The following is an 18,125-nucleotide window of genomic DNA, read 5'->3' as shown; positions in this document are numbered from 1 at the left end:
AGCTATATGTTTTGATCTAATTTGAACCAGCGTTGTAAACATTGAAATTAGGGTAAAATGTTCACTTAAATACATTGACTTAACCTGACTAACAGGTTGTTACATTAATCTAATTTCAACATAATCATCAGAACTATGTAATGTTGAAATTGCATTGAAAATGTCATGCAGAAACATAAAAAATATTTTTCATCCTACATTCAATTGGGTGGTTGAAATTTTGTTGAATTTCATGTCATTTTTACATTTTTAGGACTTTTAGTCGACTATTCGATTGTTTGGTTGATAGGCTGTTGGTCAACAAATACTATTTTATATTTAGTCCCAAATATAGTGCCTTTGGAAAGTACTCAGACCCCTTGATTTTTCCCACATTTTGTTAAGTTACAGCCTTATTCTAAAATGGATTAAATAAATAAAAATTCATCAGCAATCTAAACACAATACCCCATATTGACAAAAGCGAAAACAGGTTTTTAGAAATGTTTGCATATTTATAAAAAAGAAAACAGAAATGCCTCATTTACATAAGCATTCAGACCCTTTGCTATGAGACTCGACATTGAGCTCAGGTGCATCCTGTTTCCATTGATCATCCTTGAGATGTTTCTACAACTTGATTGGAGTACAACTGAGGTAAAATAAATTGATTGGACATGATTCAGAAAGGCACACACCTGTCTATATAAAGGTCCCACAGTTGACAGCGCATGTCTAGGCAAAAACGAAGCCATGAGGTCGAAGGAATTGTCCGTAGAGCTCAGAGACAGGGCACAGATCTGGGGAAGGGTACAAAAACATTTCTACAGCATTGAAGGTCCACAAGAACAGAGTGGCCTCCATCATCAAGAAGTTTGGAACCACCAAGACTCTTCCCAGAGTCTTCTCGGGGGAGAAGGGGCTTGGTCAGGGAGGTGACCAAGAACCCGCCGGTCACTCTTACAGAGCTCTAAAGTTCCTCTGTGGAGATGGGAGAACCTTCCAGAAAGACAATCATCTCTGCTGCACTCCACCAATCACACCTTCACGGTAGACTGTCCAGACTGAAGCAACTCCTCAGTAAAAGGCACATGACAGCCCACTTGTAGTTCACCAAAAGGCATCTAAAGACTCTCAGACCATGAGAAACAAGATTCTCTGGTATAATGAAATAGAGATTCAACTCTTTGGCCTGAATGCCAAGCATCACGTCTGGAGGAAACCTGGCACCATCCTTACGGTGAAGCATGGTGGTGGCAGCATCATGCTGTGGGGATGTTTTTCAGTGGCAGGGCTGGGAGACAAGTCAGGATCCAGGCAAAGATGCATCTGAATACGTATAGAAGTAGGCCTAGGCTACCTGGCCTGCGAGCAAATGTAGACCTATAAATGTGCCCAGATCTGGGGATCTGATACTATTTCTGACTGTCTTAACTCACCACCACTGTGGAGCTTCTCAAAGAAATTTTTTCTTTGCCTTTAACAGCAAGTAAACAAAGTCTGTTTTTACATCCATTGAGAATGACAATAGTTCCTCAACGTAGCCTATTTGAAAAATCTTTCCAGCTCTCTCCCTTTCGATAACAACTCAGCATGAAAAGGGGAAGAAAATGTCATGCTCCATAAAATAGGCCTACCTGATTACTTCTTATCTCTTGCGCAAATCTCCTGACACACAGCTGTAGGCTCTCACTGGTGTGGGAAACTGAGGGCCCAGAAAACTTTATTTAATGTTGTAAGTTTGCTAGCACTAGCTTCGGGCTGGACCAAGTTAATAGTTGACACAAATGTTTCAAGTTCCTCGCAGACAGGCCATGTGTAGCCAATATGATTTATAGGATATTTATTTTTAAAATCAGGATATTGGCTACCTGCAGGCTGCTATTTTTACATATTGGCAATAGCAATAGAAAGTTACTTTTAGATTGGTATCTTTTTCATTTAGAATTTTGATTACCGACGTGACATTGATTCAGATATGAAGACTATTATAAATTGAAACTGTTCCACGAAAATGTGCATATAAAAATCATAACTGGCACGCAGATCCGTAGAAATGGTACGATAAATTGGCACTCTACTAGTTAGGATATATTGATCTCTGGCTCCCTCTTTAGTAATTTGTGCATCTTCATTTTTAATTACAACGCTTAAAGGATCAGACAAGCTCAGTAGCCTAGATATAGTTAATTTTATTAAAACATATGAAAAAAAATCACATTTAAACATTTTGACTGATCGATTGGCTGAAAGAACAGACGACTCTCGGTCGACTAAGATTTTTTTTGTTGTTGTCGGGGACAGCCCTAGACATTTTATTTGAACTTGTTTCAATGTTGATAGTAAAATGGTATGTTTGAATCAACATCGTTTCAGTGTCATGCCTCATGAACCTAAACACAGAGGTATATTGAAATAAAATGTGAAGCCAAAATCCAACGATTCCTGCCTGAACATTGACTCCTACTGGTATACGAGGGGCAATGCACTTCAGAGAGAACAAGTCTACCGTCCAGATGATTACCTCTATGTACCCTACTTAGATTTGGAAACAAGCGGTGTTCAATTCAGCGAAGCTACCCTGTCAACACATTTAGACATTGATACACTTCCATACTAATTTGAGTAGACTACCAAAATAACACTGAATAGTTGAAAGTAACTAACTTTTCTTACATAAGTTGTATGTGAAAGTCAATTCGGAGTAAGGTTGAGTTTATGTAGGCTACATTGACATGCCCAATAAAGGACAACATCATTTAGCTAGGTATACTCTCATTCATCCATCTTTGGAAGTTTAGAAATATCTACCATTAGCCCTATAAATAGGATGCCAAATTCATGATACTAATAATAATATTACACTTTACCTTTGGATATGGTCTTTTATGTACGTTATTCATAATATTTATTTAAAACGTCACCCCGTTCACGATAATGGTTTGCTCCGACACACAGTGAGTCACGTGGCCGTGGCTTGCTATACAAAGCAGGCAGACTGGCATTGAGGCATTCAGTTACTGTTGCATTCAAATAGAACATTAGAATGGGCCAAACGGTTCCAGAAACGCCGGTTCCAGTATCTCAGAAACGGCCGGCGTCCTGGGCTTTTCACGTTGATGAGGTCGAGGGAGAATGGCAAGAATCGTGCAAGCTAAGGCAGACCACAAACAGGAAAATAACGGCGAAGTACAACAGAAGTGTGCAGGAAGGCATCTCGGCACGCACAACTTGTCGGTCCTTACCACAGATGATGACCACACCGGTTTCCACTCCTATTAGATAAAAACATGGAGAAGTGGCTCCAGTGGGCGCGCGATCACCAACACTGGACAATTAAGGAGTGGAAAAAAGTAACCTGGTCTAACAAATCCCAGTTCCTGTTGTGTCATGTTGATGGCAAAGTCAGGATTTGGCATAAGCACCATGAGTCCATAGCCCCATCCTGCCAGGTGTCAAACGTACAGGCTGGTGGCGGTGGTGTAATGATGTGTGGAACGTTTTCCTGGCACACGTGAAGTCCCTTGATACCAAATGAACAACGTTTTCATGCCCCAAAGAATTCAGACTGTTATAGAGGCAAAGGGGTGTTCGACCGGTACTAGATGGGTATACCTAATAAGCTGGCCAATGTGTGTGTACTATCCAAGCAGAAGATACTCCTTCAAATTTGATATTTGGTTGTGTTCACAATTCAATATAAAGTTTGTCCAAAAATGAATAATTGATATGTTGGATTCATACCTCCATCTCAACCAATAATCTAAGTTAAAGAATAGCACTAAATCAAATCAAACTTTAATTGCACTCCAAATAAAGTTTGATGTGATTTAGTCCTATTCTCTAACTTAGATTTTTAGTTGAGATGGAGGTATGAATCCAACATAGTAATAACTTGTAGACTACATTTGAAAATCAACCAACCATCCTTCAGACAATATCCAATATCCAAACATAAGTGTATTATTAATATCATGAATTTGGCATCCTATTTATAGGGCTAAATGGTACATTACCAAAAGTATGTGGACACCTGCTCGTCGAACATCTCATTCCAAAATCATGGGCATTAACATGGAATTGGTCCCTCATTTGGGGCTATAACAGCCTTCACTCTTCTGAGAAGGTTTTCCACTAGATGTTGGAACATTGCAGCGGGGACTTGCTTCCATTCAGCCACAAGAGCATGAGTGAGGTTGGGCACTGATGTTGGGCGATTAGGCCTGGCTCACAGTCGGCGTTCCAATTAATCCCAAAAGTGTTTGATGGGGTTGAGGTCATGGCTCTGTGCAGGCCAGTCAAATTCTTCCACACCGATCTCGACTAACCGTTTCTGTTTGTACTTCTCTCTGTGAACTGGGATATTGACATGCTGAAACAGGAAAGGGCCTTCACCAAACTGTTGCCACAAAGTTGGAACCACAGAATCGTCTAGAATGTCATTGAATGCTGTAGCGTTACGATTTCACTTCACTGGAACTACCGAACCATGAAAAACCGCCCCAGACCATTATTCCACCACTAAACTTTACAGTTGGCCCTATGCACTGGGGCAGGTAGCGTTCACCTGGCATCCGCCAAACCCAGATTTGGTCGTTGGACTGCCAGATGGTAAAGAGTGATTCATTGCTCCAGAAAACGAATTTCCAGTGCTCCAGAGTCCAATGGCCGCGAGCTTTACGCCACCCCAGCCAACGCTTGCCATTGTGCATGATCTTAGGCTTGTGTGTGGCTGCTGGGCATGGAAACCCATTTCATGAAGCTCCCAACGAAGTTATTGTACTGACGTTGCATCCAGAAGCAGTTTGGAACTCGGTAGTGAGTGTTGCAACCAAGGACAAGGGTCTGAATACTTATGTAAATAAGATATTTCAGTTTAGTATTTTTTTATACATTTGCAAACATTTCCAAAAACCTGTTTTTGCTTTTTCATTATGGGGTATTGTGTGTAGATTGATGTGGGGGGAAACAAACAATTTAATCCATTTTACAATAAGGCTGTAACGTAACAAAATGTGGAAAAAGTCAAGGGGTCTGAATAGTTTCCGAATGCACTGTGTGGCGCAGCACATAAGAACACATCAGTGAGATCTCACTACTGGGGTGTACTTTCCTCTGCCTAGTCTCTCAGCACCGTTTAATCTGTACCTTTATCAGACTTACATAGGCTCTCCAATGACTGATTATCAACAAACACAGGCCATTTCAACACCGCTCTGAGGTTGACAGCAGCCCATCTATTTATTTTTTTATTTATATTTTATATTTTTTTTTAAATCACTTTTTATTTTACTGGGTTTACAAATAATACATGGTGTGGTCATTTTTTTTTTTTAAGACATCTTGGAAAATCCATTTTGATCTTCAAAGTATTTGTTTACTTCCATGATTCCCATATGAACAATGGTTTCAGAGGGTTCAAAGAGAGCAGCAGTTAATGGGTTCATAAAGACTGGAAGCTTTTAGAGACTGATTAGAGGAGATAATTAAAGACTTCCTGTGTACTAGTACTTTCATATCACTTACTATGCAACTTCCTGGAAGGAAAAATGAGTCACATTCTCTGATCATCCTATTGAAGGTCAAATTTAGGGAAATCCCTTGCAATTTAGATTAAAATCTACCTCTACAGGTAAAGGATGGCCCAGTATGGATGGATTAACACCCAAACTGGCCAAAGAGTGGTTCATGCTAGGCTGTGGCCATTCAACCCATCAATTGTCAAAAAAGAGAACATGGAGCTTGGAGCAATAGCTCATGTCCATACTCTACCACAGCCTGCAGGCTATCCAATTTCACTTCCCTCAGTGTGTGTGTAGCCTAACAGGCCTCTTCCATAAACACATCCCTTTGAAGGAGATTGGTGTATCCTGTGAGGGAAAGAGACGGGGCATCCAGCCATGGTTTTACAGTGGAAGGCGCAGGAAAACAAACCAGCTTTCTTTAAAAATGGCCTAACAGGCAAACAAGGGCTCTGCTTCTGATTCAGAAGGCATGTATGGCAGAAAAACGCAGGCCTTCATCTTTGACCAACCCCAACTGGGCCGGAATGGAAGACGGCCATCTTTGATGTGAGGCCCGGACCAGTAGTACCACAGCTCAGCGATAAGCGCTGGGTTGGAGTTTAATGCTGGACTCCGCGCCATTCCCATTACACACAAATAAAGGAAGGAACTCGCCTGAGCAACCAGAGTGGATGATTCCAACGTATCTGAAAGCTGTGGTAGGTCTACAGCAAAGGTTACGGGACCAGAGGCTGTGTATAAGTAAGCAATAAGGCCCGAGGGGGTGTGGTATATGGCCAATATACCGCGGCTAAGGGCTGTTCTTAGGCACGACAGAACTATTGCTATTATCAACTGGTTACCAACTTAATTAGAGCAGTAAAAACACATGTTTTGTCATACCCGTGGAATACGGTCTGATATACCACAGCCGTCAGCCAATCAGCACTCAGGGCTCAAACCACCCAGTTTATAATCTGGGATTGGTGTTTGCAGTGACTGGGGAGATGCAGCATGAACTGTTCCTTAATAAATAAATACAAATCACATGGAAGCTCTAGTTTTGCTTGTGTATCTCAAGTAAAGCTTCATCCCTAAGTGTACCTCCATGTATAGCGTGAAACAGACTTAAAGCCACAGTGTTGCTTGTAAACACAGCCTCTACTGTACAGTCTAATCCCAGGGGTCTAGCCTATAAATACTATACAGTACCAGTCTTTTATACTCATTCAGGGATTTTCTTTATTTTGACTACTTTCTACATTGTAGAATAATAGTGAAGACATCAAAACTATGGAATAACACTGTAGCACAGCGAGGTCCATGTGTTAATTGTCACAAAGCTGTATGCACAGCAGTATGGGAGAGGCTGCTCAACTTTTCCATGGCACTCTTTGTATCCTTGAGGTCCATTGTAAGTCAGCAGAGAAAGCTCTGATATGAGTAGAGGTCAGCCAATGACAACACCTTTTGTGAGGTGTAGTTAATCCACCGAATGGAAACTTTCAAACCCTTAACGCCGCTGTTCCAAATTTAAAAGAAAGTCAAACTAATCCATAATTGGACCGTGCTTACACTGCCCTGAGGCAGTTGGCTTTGACCCGATTATCCTTTCGTTTCACCCTCCTGTCCAGACATAATACATTGACAAAAGCATTATATATAGCCACTCCTGGAGTCACTTTAAAACATGGAAAGGGGTGGAAAGAGTTTTGCACATGCCTCAAAACCAGATAACAAAACAGCTGAACATTGGGATAAGCCTACTGACGGCCTGATTTCAATTATTTATTCTTCAACAATCCAAATAAAAATAAAAAAAGCTCCAGGGTGGGTAAATCAAGGCATACTCTCAGCCCTGTCACTTCGAAGAAAATCTATTTGCACATTGTTCAAAGTATATTTCACATAAAGAATAGAATAAAAGTTGAGTCCTGGACTCTGACAGTTGAGCATGCACTTTATCAATTGTAACAGTAACCCATACAATACTATAAGCCATTTGTATCACAGGCCTTCATTCCCACCATGTGCCCCTGAATGGGATATTCCAGGCAGAGTCTCTGCTTTTGACTCTGGTGGTGAGGTGTGGTACAGGTCTCCCTCTCTGCTTTTGACTCTGGTGGTGAGGTGTGGTACAGGTCTCCCTCTCTGCTTTTGACTCTGGTGGTGAGGTGTGGTGCAGATCTCCCTCTCTGCTTTTGCCTCTGGTGGTGAGGTGTGGTACAGGTCTCCCTCTCTGCTTTTGACTCTGGTGGTGAGGTGTGGTACAGGTCTCCCTCTCTGCTTTTGACTGGTGGTGAGGTGTGGTACAGGTCTCCCTCTCTGCTTTTGACTCTGGTGGTGAGGTGTGGTGCAGGTCTCCCTCTCTGCTTTTGACTGGTGGTGAGGTGTGGTACAGGTCTCCCTCTCTGCTTTTGACTGGTGGTGAGGTGTGGTACAGGTCTCCCTCTCTGCTTTTGACTGGTGGTGAGGTGTGGTACAGGTCTCCCCCTCTGCTTTTGACTGGTGGTGAGGTGTGGTGCAGGGTCTCCCTCTCTGCTTTTGACTGGTGGTGAGGTGTGGTGCAGGGTCTCCCTCTCTGCTTTTGACTGGTGGTGAGGTGTGGTACAGGTCTCCCTCTCTGCTTTTGACTGGTGGTGAGGTGTGGTACAGGTCTCCCTCTCTGCTTTTGACTCTGGTGGTGAGGTGTGGTACAGGTCTCCCTCTCTGCTTTTGACTCTGGTGGTGAGGTGTGGTACAGGTCTCCCTCTCTGCTTTTGACTCTGGTGGTGAGGTGTGGTGCAGATCTCCCTCTCTGCTTTTGCCTCTGGTGGTGAGGTGTGGTACAGGTCTCCCTCTCTGCTTTTGACTGGTGGTGAGGTGTGGTACAGGTCTCCCTCTCTGCTTTTGACTGGTGGTGAGGTGTGGTACAGGTCTCCCTCTCTGCTTTTGACTGGTGGTGAGGTGTGGTACAGGTCTCCCTCTCTGCTTTTGACTCTGGTGGTGAGGTGTGGTGCAGGGTCTCCCTCTCTGCTTTTGACTGGTGGTGAGGTGTGGTGCAGGGTCTCACTCTCTGCTTTTGACTGGTGGTGAGGTGTGGTACAGGTCTCCCTCTCTGCTCTTGACTCTGGTGGTGAGGTGTGGTACAGGTCTCCCTCTCTGCTCTTGACTCTTGTTAAGTAGTGGTTTAGGTCTCCCTTTCTGGTCGTTCCCTTGAGAGCACTTGATATGTTGTTGTTATGGTAGTTCCCAGAGGCTTGACCCAGGTCCGATAGCTCAGCACCTTTCTACTAAAAGCCCTATTTTTAGCGCCTTTTCCGTTTCATTGCGTTATCAGCGCGGCACCCACGCCACATCCTCGTTATTAGCGGGTGAGTCACCACAGTCCGGCGAGTTGTTGTACTGACCATCACCATTGGGCCATCTGGACAGGGGGCAAGTGGGCCCTCCAGAGCCAGTGCTGTCACGTTGCCAAGGGAACTAGGCCACGAGAGTCTGTGTGTGCCCTGCTCTTGAGGGGGGACAACGTGGCACATGGCCGCAACACCTGGATACACTTAGACATTAGACATGAGGTGCAAGTGCGTGTGATCATTTATTCTGTCAGTAGTGGTTGAGGATTAATTTGGCGCGAGATGAAAGCAGTCTCAACAATACCTCATCATACACAAAGCTCATAAAGCTAATGGCGATACACAACACAAACAAGGTATTAAACGCCATAAACTGTTATATTCACCATATGCTATCTCACATTCAACAATGGTTACCCTCGGGAAACAAAACATGTGAAAACATGGGTATGACTCAGACCATTAATCCTACCGATAAGCAGGTCTGCGGATAACAAAAACACGAGTGACAGCCAGGGAGATGAGAAGGACCAATTCCAGGGCCCTCATCTCAGCGCTGATGCAGACACACAAGGCATCATTCACTTGAGGTAATGCCTACACTGAATAGCATGCCATTATCCGGATACCTTTGAGTGTGGTCTAGGAAGAAAAAACAAAGCGATTGGCAGCCCTGCCGACAAGGTTCATAATCATAACTCAGCTCGTGGAGTTGAAACTGTGGCTTATGCCCTCTCACATTCTCCCTGAAGGGAACACAGCACATACTTTGATCATGCCCTCACCAGGCCAGAGCAGTCTTCACTAGACAGAGGGAGGGAGGGAGGTATGGAGGTAAAAATGGGGTGAGGGAGAGTGGATACACCTCCAGTACAGTCAGTACAGTCCAGTCAGTACAGTCCAGTCCAAGGTTTGAGTATTAGTTTCACCTGGCTAGATCTAATATATATTACTCATTTCAACTGACTAAGTCTACCAAGTTTCAGTATGACATATCTGACACACAGTTGATGTCAGAAGTTTACATGTACCTCAGCCAAAAACATTTAAACGCAGTTTTTCACAATTCCTGACATTTAATCCTAGTAAAAAGTCCGTCTTAGGCCAGTTAGGATCAACACTTTATTTTAAGAATGTGAAATGTCAGAAAAATAGTAGAGAATGATTTCTTTCTTTCATCACATTCCCAGTGAGTCAGAAGTTTCCTTGCACTCAATTAGTATTTGGTAGCATTGCCTTTAAATTGTTTAACTTGGGTCAAACGTTTCAGGTAGCCTTCCACAAGCTTCCTACAATAAGTTGGGTGAATTTTGGCCCATTCCTCCTGACAGAGCTGGTGTACCCGAGTCAGGTTTGTAGGCCTCCTTGCTCACACATGCTTTTTCAGTTCTGCCCACAAATGTTCTATAGGATTGAGGTTAGGGCTTTGTGTTGGCCACTCCAATGCCTTGACTTTGTTGTCCTTAAGCCATTTTTCCACAACTTTGGAAGTATGCTTGGGATCATTGTCCATCTGGAAGACCCATTTGCGACCAAGCTTTAACTTCTTGACTGATGTCTTGAGATGTTGCTTCCATATATCCACAATTTTCCTACCTCATGATGCCATCTATTTTGTGAAGTGCACCAGTCCCTCCTGCAGCAAAACACCCCACAACATGATGCTGCCACCCCCGTGCTTCACGGTTGGGATGGTGTTCTTCGGCTTGCAAGCATCCCCCTTTTTTCTCCAAACATAACAATGGTCATTATGGACAAACAGTTATATTTTTGTTTCATCAGACCAGAGGACATTTCTCCAAAAAATACGATTTTTGTCCCCATGTGCAGTTGCAAACCGTAGTCTGGCTTTTTTATGGCGGTTTAGGAGCAGTGGCTTCTTCCTTGCTGAGCGGCCTTTCAGGTTATGTCGATATAGGACTTGTTTTACTGTGGATATAGATACTTTTGTACCTGTTTCCTCCAGCATCTTCACAAGGTCCTTTGCTGTTGTTCTGGGATTGATTTGCACTTTTCGCACCAAAGTACGATTATCTCTAGGAGACAGAACTCGTCTCCTTCCTGAGCGGTATGACGGCTGCGTGGTCCCATGGTGTTTATACTTGCGTACTATTGTTTGTACAGATGAACGTGGTACCTTCAGGTGTTTTGAAATTGCTCCCAAGGATGAACCAGACTTGTGGAGATCAACACATGTTTTTTCAGAGGTCTTGGCTGATTTCTTTTGATATTCCCATGATGTCAAGCAAAGAGGCATTGAGTTTGAAGGTAGGCCTTGAAATACATCCACAGGTACACCTCCAATTGACTCCAATGGTGTCAATTAGCCTATCAGAAGCTTCTAAAGCCATGACATCATTTTCTGGAATTTTCCAAGCTGTTTAAAGGCACAGTCAACTTAGTGTATGTAAACTTCTGACCCACTGGAATTGTGATACAGTGAATTATAAGTGAAATAATCTGTCTTTAAACAATTTTGGGAAAAATGACATGTGTCATGCACAAAGTAGATGTCCTAACCGACTTGCCAAAACTATAGTTTGCTAACAAGAAATCTGTGGAGTGGTTGAGAAACGAGTTTTAATGACACCACCCTAAGTGTAGGTAAACTTCCGACTTCGACTGTATCTGTCAGTGCCTCTTAAGCTCAGATTTATTGCCTGACCGAGGACACCGACTGACAGATATTTGAATTTCAATTCACATTTCAAACAGAGAAAGTCCAACCCATACATCAATCCACACAGATATAGATACCCTACTGTCTATCTGCAATCCATCCCACATCTGAAGGCCCCCTGGGATTCCAATAGAACCCTCTGCATGCATGACCACACACAAACACACTTACTTGCACTGTGGAGCTGATCTCGGCAGCAAAGCCTCCGGTGATTGGAGCCTCGTGACTGATAAGCAACCGTCCGGTCTTGGCCACCGACTGAAAAACACAACACACACAGTCTGATCAATACAGTGTGACATCACCCATAGACAAAACCTATGGTTACCGTACACATAATGTCTCTCCCCAGCCTGCCTGTGGTGTCTAAGGCAAGCATCGTATTATGGTATCATGACAAATGTACAATGAGTTAGAGGGTGAACGTGATTTGAGTATGCAAATACAGTTTGTAGCATGTTCTAACACAGGGGTTCACAACCTTTAACCCGGGAGGGACCCCTATTTCACATGTGATACATTTGCAGTCAGCCCATGAGTAACAATTCATAACACAATGAATAGCTCCCCGGAGATAATAAATACTCAAAAACACACACACCCTATTCTAACAGAATTTGTGTAGCATATGTGTGTGTGCACAAACGAGTGCAGTATTTTCCATAAGCGCTGGCCTTCGCTTAAAATAGCTTCAGACTCATAGTTAGCCGGATACCTTTTCCACTTAATTTATTAACTAGGCTTTTTTTCATTTAAAAGTTTCAATTCGATAGCCAGAAAAGTCTATATAGCCTTCTCCCAATAGAATGAACGACATGCATCTTCTAATGATAGGACAGGCGCCTGTCAGTCATGACAGGGACACTGCTGGTTTGTCGGTGTGCTGTCTGTCCCCCTCTCGGTATCCGTGTTATTTTTGTGCGCTCTGGTTGGCTGCAGTTGAATTTATTTTCATGGAGGGGAGGAGGGAGATCCCATGGGATGTCCCATGTAATGTAAGTGGTAATGAGTTGAAATCCATGTAATTATTGTTCTGTTTCCCATTCATTTATTTTCTTTCGGCCTGTTTCAAAGGCCTACTATAGCCAGCCACAGAGTTGGGTACAAAGGCCATTTACTGTGGTTTGATTGACGACCGAACTGCAAGTGTTGACTAGTTTATAAAAGGTGTCGCAATGACTGAATAAAGTCAATCTCCTATTTCCCCATGTTATTCATAAAATATACAATGTAGTTATACTGTATGTCCATGGTATCACATCCGGAGAAGTAAACCAAAGATATTGTTTGTATTTTCCTAGGAAAGCCCATGTCGAGACGTGCCAGTGACCCGTCAGTGTAGCCTACTGATGGGTTGTTTGCGAACGAACGGCTCTTTTTGACCGGATCTTTCAGGTGAACGGAACCGAAACGGTGAGAGAGCCGTTCATTGGGCTCCCTCATTTGCATTCTGGTAGGCTACTACTGCTTTTCGGTAATTATCTGCAGATAAATTAGAAAACATTTGATGAAGATGTTGAATCCTCACTGCATGAACAATAGGTAGTGGAGAGAGAGCCTGATTCTGTTCCAAAACATGATAAAAGAAAAGATTGACGGTTATACAAGCTAATGTCATGATATTTACAGTGCCTTCAGAAAGTATTCATACCCCTTGACTTATTCCACATTTTGCTGTGTTACAACATGAATTAAAAATGGATTAAAAGGGATTTTTTTCTGGGTAAGTCTCTATAGTACAATATTTGCCCATTATTCAAGCGCTGTCAAATTGATTGTTGAACATTGCTAGACAACCACTTTCAAGTCTTGCAATAGATTTTCAAGACGATTTAGGTCAAAACTTTAACTTGGCCACTCAGGAACATTCACTGTCTTCTTGGTAAGCAATTTTAGTGTAGATTTGTCCTTGTGTTTTAGGTTATTGTCCTGCTGAAAGGTGAATTAATCTCCCAGTGTCTGATGGAAAGCAGACTGAACCAGTTTTTTCTCTAGGATTTTCCCTGTGCTTAGCACCATTCCATTAATTTTTTTATCCTGAAACTCCCCCAGTCCTTAAAAATTACAAGCATACCCATAACATCACGCAGCCTGCACTATGCTTGAAAATATGGAGAATGGTACTAAGTAATGTGTTGTATTGGATTTGCCCCAAACATAGCACTTTGCATTCAGGCTAGAAAGTGATTTGCTTTGCCACATCTGTACAGGATTCCTTCTTTTCACTCTGTCAATTAGGTTATTATTGTGGAGTAACTACAATGTTGTTGATCCATCCTCAGTTTAATGGGTGTGAGAGGGGAAAACTATAATCGTTTTAAAATCACAATTGGCCTCATGGTGAAATCCCTTAGCGGTTTCCTTCCTCTCCGGCAACTGAGTTAGGAAGGATGACTGTATCTTTGTTGTGACTGAATGTATTGATATACCATCCAAATTGTAATGAATAACTTCACGATGCTCAAAGTGATATTGAATGTCTGCTTTTACTATTCTTACCCATCTACCAATAGGTGCCTTTCTTTGCAAGGCATTGGAAAACCTCCCTGGTATTTGTGGTTGAATCTGTGTTTGAAATTCACTGCTCGACTGAGGGACCTTACAGGTAATTATATGTGTGGGGTACAGAGATGAGAGTCATTGAAAAATCATGTTAAACACTATTATTGCACACAGTCAATTTATTATGACTTGAAGCACATTTTTTACTACTGAACGTATTTAGCCTTGCCATAGCTGACATTTCAGCTTTCACTTTTTATTAATTTGTAAACATTTCAAAAAGCATAATTCCACTTTGACATTATGGGGTATTGTGTGTAGGCCAGTGACACAAAACCTCAATTTAATCCATTTTAAATTCAGGCTGTAACACAACAAAATGTGAAAAAAGTCAAGGGGTGTGAATACTTTCTGAAGGCACTGTATATGGTATTATTAAATATATTGATGAAGGCCTAAAGATTTGATTAAAGTGTAGAAACGAGTAGTCAACTGTTGCATTCGGTCTATCAAAGCCCATTTTTAGCACCCGTTTCATTCATATCTGTAGGTCTATTCCAGTGGAGGCTGATGTGAGGAGCTAAAAATGGATGGGCTCATTGTAATGGCTGGAATGGAATTAATGGAACTGAGTCAAACGTGATTTCCAAAATGTTTGATGTGTTGGATAAAGTTCCATTGATTCCATTCCAGTCATTACAATGAGTCTGTCCTCCTATAGCTCCTCCCACCAGCCTCTGGTCTATTCATGGTTGCTTGACTTTGTATAAAACTGGGAGTGCACAACCTGGCAGGGAGTTTGGTATGTCCATCCCCTGACTTTTTACATTATATTTTTTTTCCCACAGTAAATTACATTTGTACGACTAGTTTTTCTGACTAGATCACTAATCTACCGCCTTACCTCAAAGTCCCACCCACAGTGATTGATTGACAGGTCTGGAACCCTACCAACTGACTCACAAACATCCTGACCTGACAATCCCACCCACAGTGATCGATTGACAGGCCAAACTGCTAAAGGGATAGTTCAACCAATTTACAAAAAGACACATTGGTTTCCTTACCCTGAGTGTCCACAGCAGTAGAGCCAATACTATACATATTTGAAGAACAAACATCATTGTGGCAATTCATATATTGCAGGTCAACTGTAAATATGACTAATCTTAAGAGAAGACAGGATTAATGTTAAAAAAAGGTTCTCTAATTTAGAAAATAGTCATGATCATATAAGCCTAGGCAATATCCAAAACTACTAACACATTGCATTCATACAGTCATACAGTAATTTTTATTTTAAAGTCACGTCTTTCTTCTCAATACCACAACTCATTTTACAAATCTGGGAGGTAAAGTAGTTAAAGTATTCAATAATGTACCTGTTTATTTCAGATGGAATCAAGGCATTATAATGTACCAGAGGCCACCAAAATAGAACTCGTACTGCAAAAGGGGCATACCCCCCCAGCCCAGAAGTCCCTTGCTATGCCATGTACTTAGGGAAAACACTGACCGTGTGTGGGTGGTTAGCGGTGAAGTGCTGAAGGTGCTCTGTAAGGGGAGTGGGCATATCACATACCATTGCTCTGCCATATCACTGTTCACAAGGGGGAATGAGACGGGGGTCTTAAACAGGGGGCTACTTATGTTATTGTGGGGTGACATCACTGTGTAGGGTAGTGTGAAACTCTATGCTATGGAAACATACAGGCTAGCTAAGCGGCGCTTTCATACTCCTAATTTTAAGTCTCTTGTCCTTTCTTTCAGGGACTCTTGTCAATTGTTTCCATAAATTCATCAACCGAATAATTGCTTCTCATCAGAAACTGGGTCAGATCATATTTGGATTACAATTTCATTATCTAATTGACTAGATAAGATACAACCTTTCAAAAACACACGGTTCAAAGTATTGTGCAAATCACACAAAGCTCAACAAAGGACAATATCAGGGGTTGGAACATTTTCAGGGAGCAGAACCAAAAAACTGAAAATATATATATTTTTTTCAAGGAACAGAATCAGAACCTGGAACAAAGGTGAACCATACTGTTCCGGAACAGAACCGTTACTTTAAAAGCTTGGGAACCGCTTAATAAAAGTTATTTCACGTGCCACAACAATGTTTCCAGTCCCACAAAAAAAACCACAACAAAGCGCCTATTCAAAGCCCTCACTCTGTCACTCAGAACATCATTCAAGTGTCTGCCTACAAGCTGAAAATCTTTGCCATTGTGTGTGCATGTACTTTTAGGCTACCTGACCCTCCAAAGCATAGGCTACTGTACAAGCATGATTCAGAAGATAGGGAGAGAGATTTGAAATTAGTTAAGGAGAAGGAGAAGGATTAACTTTTTCAATGCTAGTTAGGGATACTATATGCCTAGATATCACGTTTCACATTGGATTTATTAACTACAAAAAGGTAAGACGTGTTTTTAATTCTGGTGCCGCTCTGCACACACAAGCTTCTTAGCTAGCTAGCTTGCTTAAGCTTGTTAGCTAGCTAGCTCAAAAGGACATTCAAAGTTCCTCCATAGAAGACACTCCTCCTAGACAGAATTCTGTGGGCCTAATTCAAATAATGCATGTCATAACAAGATGCCCCGTTCTTCAAGCTTCTTCTCAGCACTCTCCCCCTCTTTCACCACCCGCAAAATTGCTGTCGCATCTTGCACCATAGTATACGTGTCTGTCCATCATGCATGTAAACAACTAGCTTGCCTGCTCAATCCGCACCGACTGGTTAAGTAATTTAATTAGTTAAATGTTTTAAAAAATCCACAAGTTAAAAAAGGAATGATTTAAAAAGTTACTTTTTTTTGTGGTTCGAACTGGATCAGAACTTTATTTTGCTGGTTGGAACAGTGGAATGGAACAAACAATATGTTTGCATGGCCAGGCTTTGCTTGCATGGCCAGGCTTTGTGTGGTATGGCTGTTGGAGAGCAGTAGGATGTGTTCTTTTGAAATGCTACTGGGGTTTGATTTAAGCTGGTAGGTCACGAGCTGGATGACATGCTGAGAGAGGCTGTTCATCTGGCTTTACTGTAAACCCTACTTTACCGCAGCAGCAGGACGAAGAATAGGTTGCGGTGGAGGAGGAAGATGCAACAGAGCACAACAGACCACAGCGTATAACTAACACTATCGTATAGTCTGATCTCATCCAAACCTCGTCTGTCTCTCCTTAACTCCATCGTCTCCAAATCACATCGCTCTATCCTCAATAGATTATATCCGTACTCTTGATTAGGAGACAAATACCGGTACAGCAATTATAATTGACGGAAGTACAGTTAACTACTCCATCAATCCAGGCTGTAAAAACCTGCTAGTGTTGTGTGGTAGTAATGGATTGGTTCAGCTGAAGTGTTTCTATTGGATCGTACAGCCCTGAGCGAAATTCCTTCTCCGGTTTGGAATGAGAATGTTGTTTCCACAGAGATAATGGACTACACAGACAAAGCTGTGATTCCCTCATTCCCCTATACAAGAGGGTCTACTGCTGGCACGTGACACACTGCAACTAGAACAGACAGGAGGAAAAGTATCACCTGGCTCCTCCACCTTCTAAACCACTTGGCAAGTGAACTCCCAATGTATCACAACATGCCATATCTGCAATACTTTTTTGAGTAAGCACCGCAGCTTATATACAGCTTTATTTTTCATTTGGTATGGAGACTCCTGACGTCACTCAAAACATACCCTAGAAATACGCAACACATGGATATAGAAAGATACAAAACGATAGCTTCATTTGCTTACACCAAAGGATCACAGATACAGTATCAGAACCAAAAGCGTTCTGGGTGTCGCTGATGTTAAAGAGGCTGGTTGAGCGTTTGTTTACGTCGCTGGGGTCCCTGGTTTGGTTGCGACACACTGACTCGGTCAGAGACCACATACTAATATGGGAATCTCACCATGACAGTCTCCAGAGTCAACCTATTGGAAGAATGCCTGCTTTGACAGCCATGTCATTTCTAGGTATGGCACTCCGGTTGAGAGTAGGACTGTCCAATCACTCATATTGTGTGATCAGGAATACATTTTTGTCCCATCCCTTTAAAATAATAATATCAATTATATTTATATCCTTGTCTACTGAGCTTGAGTA

At 42.2% G+C, this 18,125-nt stretch overlaps 1 protein-coding gene across 1 annotated transcript in view; it reads right to left on the bottom strand.

Annotated features, from left to right (window-relative positions):
* Positions 1-18,125, bottom strand: part of LOC139573969 (2-oxoisovalerate dehydrogenase subunit beta, mitochondrial-like) — an 84,561-nt gene that overhangs the window by 7,915 nt on the left and 58,521 nt on the right. The window contains exon 9 of the mRNA XM_071397994.1: positions 11,670-11,756. Coding sequence (XP_071254095.1) covers positions 11,670-11,756 — 87 coding nt within the window. The remainder of the gene's footprint in view (positions 1-11,669; positions 11,757-18,125) is intronic.

Source organism: Salvelinus alpinus, chromosome 4 (genome assembly GCF_045679555.1).
Source record: "Salvelinus alpinus chromosome 4, SLU_Salpinus.1, whole genome shotgun sequence".
NCBI lineage: Eukaryota > Metazoa > Chordata > Actinopteri > Salmoniformes > Salmonidae > Salvelinus > Salvelinus alpinus.
Note: the sequence above shows the minus strand (reverse complement) of the source record. Positions and strands in the feature narration are given on the sequence as shown.